The sequence below is a fragment of the Limulus polyphemus genome, unplaced genomic scaffold (genome assembly GCF_000517525.1).
Source record: "Limulus polyphemus unplaced genomic scaffold, Limulus_polyphemus-2.1.2 Scaffold4862, whole genome shotgun sequence".
Classification (NCBI taxonomy): Eukaryota; Metazoa; Arthropoda; class Merostomata; order Xiphosura; family Limulidae; genus Limulus; species Limulus polyphemus.
The window spans coordinates 3554-13992 of NW_013670472.1; the positions used below are offsets into that span (position 1 = coordinate 3554).

The 10439-nt window shown below is 33.6% G+C and overlaps 1 protein-coding gene across 1 annotated transcript in view; it reads left to right on the top strand.

The window, feature by feature from the left end:
* Positions 1-10439, top strand: part of LOC106471792 (unconventional myosin-Va-like) — a 21363-nt gene that overhangs the window by 2123 nt on the left and 8801 nt on the right. Inside the window, exons 4-7 of the mRNA XM_022400407.1 lie at positions 3020-3120; positions 3829-4028; positions 4969-5023; positions 9627-9738. Coding sequence (XP_022256115.1) covers positions 3020-3120; positions 3829-4028; positions 4969-5023; positions 9627-9738 — 468 coding nt within the window. The remainder of the gene's footprint in view (positions 1-3019; positions 3121-3828; positions 4029-4968; positions 5024-9626; positions 9739-10439) is intronic.

Genomic DNA, 10439 nt, shown 5'->3' on the forward strand with positions numbered 1-10439 from the left:
CTTGTGTCATTAAAGTTTCGTTGGAACGAAGTTACGGAAAAATCAATTAACAAACGGAGACGTAACACTATTATATAAATAATGTTTACATATTCTATCAATCATGTCATTAATATTATGACGTGTAGTGTCTCTCACATTCTGGAAAACTCATATCCAGAGTAAAGATATGTAAGAAGGGACAACGAGAGGATTTAGTACTTCAGTGTGAATTCAAGTAGAGGATTCTAAGTTGATCGCCCCCCAGTGGCACAGCGGTATATCTGCGGACTTACAACGCTAGAATTCGGGTTTCGATACCCGTGGTGGGCAGAGGACAGATAGCCTATTGTGCAGCTTTGTGTTTAATTACAAACAAACAAATATAAGTTGATTAACACTAAATAATTGTTAATTATTAATTTGAGTGTACAGTTTGGTGAGTTTGGGAAAAAGCTAATATTTTTTTATATACACATGCAAATTTTATGTAATTTAATAATACGTGGACCTTTTTTTATTTACGAAATGAAAGCTGATTCCAAGCATTGAGAGAACATGTTTAAAAAAATCACTAAACAAAAGTAATTTTCGTTTCCTATCCCCAGGTCCACTAAGAGAACGTGGAGGCTTGGGGGGTGGGTATGAGAGCGCAAAAAATATAAGTGATAAAATGTATAAATTAATAGCGAACGTTTAACCTGCCCATCCACTTTATTTTTAGTGAATACGTTGCACTTAGTGTTAGTTCTCATAAACCCAGTGTTTAGTTTTTAAGTTAAACTGTACACTATATAACTTTGACCATTTAAATGATGTTATCGTACAAGGTTAGCTTGTTGATACATATGTTAAGATAATTAAATACTTTTAATAAAGAAATGGTTGATATGGTTATATGAAAGAACTAGGTTATAAAAATTATAACTAAGTTACTTGTTTATGTAAAATTATAATAGATGTCGCTAGAACACAAATAATATTAATATTTAGACATGCATATGATATAGCACTAATTTTAGAACCCGCAAGTTCTTCAAGGAGTATTTTTATTATACTTCACTTACATAACATGATCATGTTCACTGGCATATCTAGGATTACCTGAGAGACCTCAGGTCTCCAAGTTAGATTGCCCAATATGCATGGCTTCTGAGCACTAACGGAACACAGTTAAGTAGTTCATTTAGAGGGTGCATTAAAACATTGCATTTTTTAACACATTAAGTAGCAGGGCATTTCACCCAGTGATCCCTCTTTCCTGCCCCACCACTGAAGGAAAATGTTCCCTTTTGTCCCAATAGCCTAGGACATTTTGGGCCCTTAGCCTAATATTCAAATCAACCATGTTCTCACAAATTATTCCCATTTTTAATCACTAAAACAAAGTCTGACTGTAACAAATGTTCAAAGACCACATGCTGTTTGTTATTCATTGTTTTAACAATTGACTCCATGTAAACCTGTTGTTAATTAGCTCTCTCGCTACTTGGTTGGTCAATTTGACTGATTTATACTTTGGACTTGAACTAGGTGCTAATATGTTTTGATGTAACATTTGTAGAACAAACTTGTAAAACTCTTACTTGATGAGCTTTAAACCCTAATTCATTTTTATAACTAGTGTATCCTCACATATTGATGTTTTATAACCAGTGTGTCTTCCTATACTGATATTTTTATAACCAGTATATCCTCACATATTGATGTTTTTATAATTAGTGTATCCTCACATATTGATGTTTTAACCATTACACGCTGTAAGAAAGATGTTCATTTTTATAACTCGTGTATCCTCACATATTGATATTTTTATAACCAGTGTCCTCAGATATTGATATTTTTATAACTACTGTGTCCTCACATATTGATATTTTTATAACCAGTGTGTCCTCCTATATTGATATCTTTATAACCAGTGTGTCCTCCTATATTGATATCTTATAACCAGTGTGTCCACACATATTATTATTTTTATAACTAGTGTATCCTCACATATTGATATTTTTATAACTACTGTATCCTCACATATTGATATTTTTATAACTACTGTATCCTCACATATGGATATTTTTATAACCAGTGTGTTCTCCTATATTGATAGTTTTATAACTAGTGTATCCTCACATATTGATATTTTTATAACTACTGTATCCTCACATATTTAGAGTTTTATAACCAGTGTGTCCTCACATATTGATAGTTTTATAACCAGTGTGTTCTCCTATATTGATAGTTTTATAACTAGTGTATCCTCACATATTGATATTGTTATAACTACTGTATCCTCACATATGGATATTTTATAACTGCCCCCCAGTGGCACAGCGGTATGTCTGCGGACTTACAATGCTAGAATCCGGGTTTCGATACTCGTGGTGGGCAGAGCACAGATAGCCCATTGTGTAGCTTTGTGCTTAAATACAAACAAACAAACATGTTATTTTATTACTAGTGTATCCTCACATATTGATATTTTTATAACTACTGTATCCTCACATATGGATATTTTTATAACCAGTGTGTTCTCCTATATTGATAGTTTTATAACTAGTGTATCCTCACATATTGATATTTTTATAACTACTGTATCCTCACATATTTAGAGTTTTATAACCAGTGTGTCCTCACATATTGATAGTTTTATAACCAGTGTGTTCTCCTCTATTGATAGTTTTATAACTAGTGTATCCTCACATATTGATATTTTTATAACCAGTATATCCTCACATATGGATATTTTATAACTAGTGTGTTCTCATATATTGACGTTTTGTTTGATAATGATATTTATTATGATTGGTAGATTTAAACGACCGATTGCAGAAAAATATTGGGCCCTTTATGAAGGTTTGCCCTACCACTTAAAATTCCTTTAAAATGCCCTGCATTAAAAGAAATATTACAAGAGACTGGGAAAAAACACCACCTCCAATTTTCCAAAGAAAGATTGATTTTTAAAACTGGATATTAATGGAGTTTTGATAACGAAAAGGTAAAATTTGTGTAACATTCTCGGAAATTTCCAATTCCTATGCAGAAAACTGGGTTACTGAGTACTCTTGACATTGAATGTTCGGCTAGTGGAACACCAGAATCTTACATCCAGAGAATAAGAAATCAACATAAAGGCAACTCTAGGTATTGAACAACTACTTTATCGTATGAAATGTTTAATGATTCTAGCCTCATTTCAGTATTTTGTAATTTAGGCTTTTAACACTCTTGTTATGAAAACTAAATAATCATTAAATAAATAATAACTATTAAGATAAACAATCTTGTATATCCAACAAAATTATTGTAGTCTAATTTTAATGTTTTGAAAATTTATGTCTTAATTAATATGGCTATGTTTAGAAATTAATGTAGGTTGATTTAAATTTTTGTAAGTTTAGGCAGACGACACTAATTTAATTTCAGCGTTTTAAATATTTAGGCCTAATTCAAATGTCTGCGGTTAGAAATTATTGCATTTTAATTTCAGTATTTTGCACGTTTTGTCCAAACTCTTATGTCTATGATTTGAGGTGATTGCAGCTTGATTTCAGTATTTCAAAAGCTTTAGGCCTAATTATATGTTTATATTTAGAAAACATTGCAGCCAGATTTTGATATTTAAGAAGTTTAAAATTTCAGCTAATTAGCTAGTTTTTGTTTTATAGCTTCTGAAAACTAAAATATTTTATGTAGAAGCAAAATTTCTCAAACGTAAATTCCTGTTCAGAAATTATTTGTAATTACTGTTTTTTGTTGTTGTCTTTTATTGTGAATGTCGTCTATCAAGATTATTTTTGTAAGTCTTTGACATGTATAATAAAAATGTTAAAATAATTGTTTTTCTCATAGGCTTATATTTGAATCGAATATCGCAAGTTTTGGAGTTCGGCATTTTGCAGGAAATATTTTTTATAACACAACCGATTTTCTTGAAGCAAACAAAGATGTTGTTTCGGATGATATCGTATCTGTGTTCCACAAAAGCTCATGCAGCTTTGGGTTTGCCATTCATTTGTTTGGAATTGAATTAAAAGCACTTTATTCAAAAGGTTGGTAAATGAAGTGCACCAAGAGATACTTTTTAACGATAATAAAATATTAGGATTTTTAAATACTGTACATTAGCTATTAAAGTAAAAACTAGTACGTTTTAGATAACAGTTGTATATAACTGAAAACGTTTGTCAAACTGTTGTTAGTCATGTACTTGTTTTTACAGTAAAATATACAACACTGTCTGTAATCACAAAACTAACATTTTAAATATTCATGTTAACATCCTTTTGAGATCGCACAAGTATAAGAATTCGTGAATTTAGAATACAAAACATATTACTTTTTCATGTTGTAAAGAAGGCACACTAGGTGTATGTTACGTCTCCGTTTGTTAATTAACTTTCCGTAACTTCGTTCCGACGAAACTTTAGCGACACAAGCCCTTACTTAATAAAACTGGTTTATTCTTTCCGAATACAACTTTACGATACACTTAATTTCAATATTCGCGCTAAAACAAACACTATAACGAACGAACGTTAACTTCAACAATACCCTGTGACCGCAGTTCAATTACTCACTATCTACACACACATTATTATTCCGTCATGTTATCACCTCTTTTATATACCATACTACCCTATATCTAGTAATTACTAGAGCATTCGCCAAGGTACAGGATAGTTCTAGATACGTGGCGTCACAGTAGTCATGTGACTCGCTGACGCAACATGTATAAAAACCTCAAATAAACAAATTAAATATAGTTTGGGGCTCAAAAAGTGTTTAATAATCTAATAAGTTTTTAGTTTTAACGATACAAAGTATATTGGAAGACGAAAAAGTTGATAACTAACGTGTTTGAATGTTAGGGAATATTTTAGTATGATGTAACATATAACCAAACTAAGTCTTACATTCAGTAGTTAAAGAGTAAAATGGATGTGATAAATGATGTTAACATCTGATACATTTTATCTGTAACTTTTCTAGGAACAGTTCCTCGAGGTACATCCTTCAGAATTTCTCCGACATCTCATACAGGATTGTAAGTGTATTGAATATACTTTGAAATTTATTGAGCAGGTTGTACTTCATTAGACTCAAACTAGTTAATTAACCTAATTAGCCTGATTTGTCGCTGGGAATAAAGTATTGTTAGGTATTATAAGTATTGGATTTCACTGGTTACTTTTAGGACTGAAAAATGACTTAGAGATGTTATCAAAGAAATAAAATTTGTTGGATTATTACTGAAGTTTCCAGTTTAGATTTAAGGTGAGCCATTGGTTAGCGTGTGGGACTGAGATTTTGAGGGTCCATGGCTCGCATTCTATTGCCGTAAAATCTCGCTTCGCATAATGAGGCCATGAGTATGTTATAAGAGAAACAATCAAATCCCACTATTTATTAGAGTAGCCCAAGAATTTGTGCTGAGTACTGTTGACTAGTTGACTTCCTTCCAGTCTATCAGTTCAAAATTAGGGATGGCTAGCATTCGAGGTTTGATACCATCAAATATACATTGCACTTTCACCTCTTGGTGCGTTATAAGAATGACAGTCAATCCAGCTAATCGATTTATAGTAGCCGCATCAGGCGGAAGGTGTTACCGACTGATTGCGTCATTTTATGTGAATTCAAAATTAATGACGACACCAAGAGTGTGTTTGACCTGGTCGTTTAGACCGTTTGGGGATATCGTTCAGGTGAACAAACAAATAAATTATAACACCTAACTTCCGCTAGAGCAGCTCTCGTGTTATTAATATTGATTAGCGCCCCTTCAGGTGTATTTAAGTAATTAACATAGGAGCTAGAGAGTGGGGTATTGTAAGATTAACGTAAAATATTCCACAGTGTTACTGTACGTTAGGTTTGCACTGGTCAACACCGTTAAGCGTTGAATACGATAGAGTGTAGTACGATCTTCGTCTTACCAGGTCACAGGTCTACAAGACTCTTGCCCTAAATGTGTTTCACAGTGCACCGAATGAATTTTAAGGTATTACGTAAATATTGCAATTATGATTTAATTAGTTTGAGTGGTAGCTACTTCTTGGGGGCTCAAGCCTCAAATCTTTTCGGTAACTAGCGACACCCATGCCGTTAAGCATTGCATAACACATTAAAAAATGTTAACACTAGGGCAATGGCTAGTGGGGAGGGGCAGACGGGTCAGTTCCTTGAAATGTTCCACCCAAGTTAATGACTTCCATTGATATAATTTTATATTTATTTTAGATTGGACCACACTATATATCTCATTGATCCGTGTTAAAAAAAAGAGCTGAGGGTCGGAACTATTTAACACCTTTAATCGTGGGATTAAAGTGAGGAAGGAGGGTATTTTTATACACTGTATGTAGCCAGGTTGTGATAGTACATCTATTATAATAATACATAGTTCTCACTGTATGTAGGCAGGTTGTGATAGTACATCTATTATAATAATACATAGTTCTCACTGTATGTAGCCAGGTTGTGATAGTACATCTATTATAATAATACATAGTTCTCACTGTATGTAGCCAGGTTGTGATAGTACATCTATTATAATAATACATAGTTCTCACTGTATGTAGCCAGGTTGTGATAGTACATCTATTATAATAATACATAGTTCTTGTCTGTCCTGAAAAGGCCCGGTGGTTAGGGCTCTTGACTCGCAATCTGAGGGTCATGGGGTTCGAATCTCCATCCCACTGAACATGCTCGCCCTTTCAGCCGTAGGGGCGTTATAAAGTTACTGCCAATCCCAAAGAGTAGCCCAAGAGTTGGTAGTGGGTGGTGATGACTAGCTGCATTCCCTCTAGTCTTTCACTGCTAAATTAGGGACAGCTAGCGTAAATAGCCCTCGTGTAAGTTTGCGCGAAATTCAAACGAAACCAAATTGTCCTGAAAATGCACGCACACCTTACTATTTAAATTCGCATGCACGCACACTTCATTTCAACAGATGCAAACAAACGTCGGATGTAAATATGCTTTAATATACATTTTGTACAACAACATATTAAAAGCTTATCAATGTTTTAAAAAAGGTTTAAGTTAGGTCGTAGGATAACATTATAAGTTTATCTATTGATAGAATTAAGTACGGTAAAGTTTAGCCCTAACTATACTAGAGCAAAAAATTTACACAAGTTAGTGTTACTTTATCTATGTGTCGAATATAGGCCGTATTTAATAAAGGCTTAACTAATGTTAGGCTTAAGAAAAGTGATCTTATAGATTCCGGCGTCTGGGATTAGAATTTTTTTCTATTATTCTAGAAATCCTGTGTTTAGAAAAAAAAGTACTGTTGAAATAAAGATACTGATTTATCCAAAAGATTTTAGCGGGTCTCTGCTAATTTATCATGTCACCTTAATTCAGCATTAACTCTACATAATTTGATATCAATTAGATTAATTAAGGAAGACGCGACAGTTTCAAAACAAGCACTTATATTTTTGGGAACTTATGTCTGGCTTGTTTGTTTGTTGTTAAGTGCAAAGCTAGACAACCGGTATCAAAGTCGGACTTTTACCCTTATAAGCCTTCAAACTTACCACTGAATGTTCCTTTTATAGAACATTGTTATGAAAACCATGCATATAGGAACGAAGAAAAACGTTAAAAATACTACTGTTATTTATCGCAGACTCGTCCAAATATAAATTATTAACTCAGAGCAAACTTTTGTTGAGTTTATACAAAAGTTGAGTATGTTATATTAAAACGACTTAGGCGCCTTACCATGTCGATACAGTTCCATGTCGCCATGTCCGATCATGCTCTATTTGACAGCTCTGCATCTTGACAATAGCCCTGCAGCTTAGTTCCATTACGAAAGGCTTTGTGTTAAGGCTGTAATGTCCAAATCACATTACTATTTCCTGTTTGATTTCCATAATTACTGTAATGTACGAAGTTGACGGTTTTCAGTGCTCTTTTTCAATAGTCTTATTCCAAAGAAATCTATAGGCGCTGCGTCCAGTGACGGGACTGGTAGTTTTTATGATGAACTAGCGTATAGCCCGTCAAAAATGACGGGAAAGTACTACCACCCCACCCCATAGTATACACTAATCTCAAATTTCATAGCTAACTGAAATAAATAAGTTTTGCGAAATCAAGCTTGACCAACAAAGAGGCAGTCAAACGTCGGCAAGTTCCTTTATGAGCCAATCAAAATTAAGATCATTTATGAAATGAATTCGTGGTGTATTCATAGAATAATTATTGGTAAAAATCAGTTACATTAATTGTTTGTTTGTTTTTAATTATGCACAAAGCTACACAAGGGCTATCTGTGCTCTGCCCACCTCGGGTATCGAAACCCGGTTTCTAGCGTTGTAAGTCCGCAGACATACCGCTGTGCCACTGGGGGGCAGTTACATTAATAACTTCTAATATATAGAAAAGCCAGTGCGTTTTGGTAACACTACGTTCCAATAATAGCTTTCATGTCATGTTGCTTAGCAATAAAAGTATAACCTAATATTGTTGTTAGTTTATACTAATAAAATGCATAGACAACAAAACTGGAAAAATATTTGTTAATTTCTTAACTTAGAGTCTTCGTTGATTAAAAAGGTTTGTTTTGTATTAAAAACGTTGGTGATATAACGGAAAATAGCTTAATACAGAAACGATTTAAGTTTAAAATTAAATCGATATTTTTACTTTCATGAAAAATTTTATGCACTTGGCTCTAGGCTAGGTGTTCCCACACTACGTCTTTACTTTAGGCTTATTATACCAACACTCACTACACTTATAAGGTTTCACGGCACACCTTCCCCCTCACGGCCCCCATGCACCCCCCCGTCAGTTAAATCGTAATGGACAGAAAGTAATTGAACTATTCTATCTGAATAAATGCATTTTAGCTTTTATGACTCCTCCTATTTCGATAAATCAAGCGTGACGTGAAACACAATAACTTTTATATAGGTTAGATAGCATGAATGCCCGTTTAATTCTCCAGCTACTTCATGTATGGGACTCTTGAACGGATATGTCGTGGAATTAACTTGTGTACAGATGATTTGTGCTGATTCTTCATAAGAACTCCTTCTTGATTATGGCGCATACTGTTGCTTGGGGCACGTGAATGGCTTTTGCCTCTGACATTTGTGTTTGTTGATTATCATCTGTAACAATACGCCACACTGGCTGGGGTACGACTTGTTGCAGATTTCTCTCTGGATAGTCCTAGTGTCCCAAGTTGATTCATATTTCTTTGTTTTTTAATGCCATTAAGTGAGAAAATTTTGTAAATTCTAAATCTCCAAATGAACACATCTTTGTTATCTAAGTGTATACATATTGTTCGTCTTAAAGAGCTCTTACATACTCTTTCCAAATGCAATCAATTTTCAGTGACGTCACGCTACCTACGAAAACGCCAAACAATGTCAAATTGTAGTCCTGATACATTCCGTCCCCCGAGACTTTATGTCATCTGTGGTTGTCACGTAATTTGCCTCTTTGCATATTCAAAATTGTTTTAATGCAGGGTACTACGCAGAACTTGACATTTTAATTTGTTGAGTTTCTATTATATAGAACTTGTGTTATCGAACGATTATATTTTATTCACTTTAAATTTGTTAAGATTTACTGACTTGTACTAATATATAGAAAACTATGTCATGTTTCAGACAAAATGGAGACGAGCCAGTATCAACACTTACCCAAGACTTCCATACTCGACTAGATAATTTACTGAGAACTCTAGTCCATGCTAAGCCTCACTTCATTAGGTGCATCAAGGTAATTTACTTCTTTTTATGTTTTCAGACTAGAACCACTGATTTCATTTTGGCTAATGTTTTTTGTAAGGATGCATGAAGACACTAACTTACAAAAGTGACAACAAATTCTGCAGACATTGTGATCATTTGATCAGATTTGTAGTTTTTAACATGGCTGGTTTCATTGAAACCTAAGATAAACCATTACAATCCGTCTACTTGTTTCATTGAAACCTAAGATAAACCATTACAATCCGTCTAGTTTCTTTGAAACCTGAGATAAACCCATTACAATTCATTAACTTGTTTTTTATCCCTGAGATAAACCCATTACAATCCGTCTACTTGTTTTTTATCCCTGAGATAAACCCATTACAATCCGTCTACTTGTTTTTATCCCTGAGATAAACCCATTACAATTTATTAACTTGTTTTTTTATTCCTGAGATAAACCCATTACAATCCGTCTACTTGTTTTTATCCCTGAGATAAACCCATTACAATTTATTAACTTGTTTTTTTATTCCTGAGATAAACCCATTACAATCCGTCTACTTGTTTTTTATCCCTGAGATAAACCCATTACAATCCGTCTACTTGTTTTTTTTATCCCTGAGATAAACCCATTACAATTCATTAACTTGTTTTTTTATTCCTGAGATAAACCCATTACAATCCGTCTACTTGTTTTTTTATCCCTGGGATAAACCCATTACAATT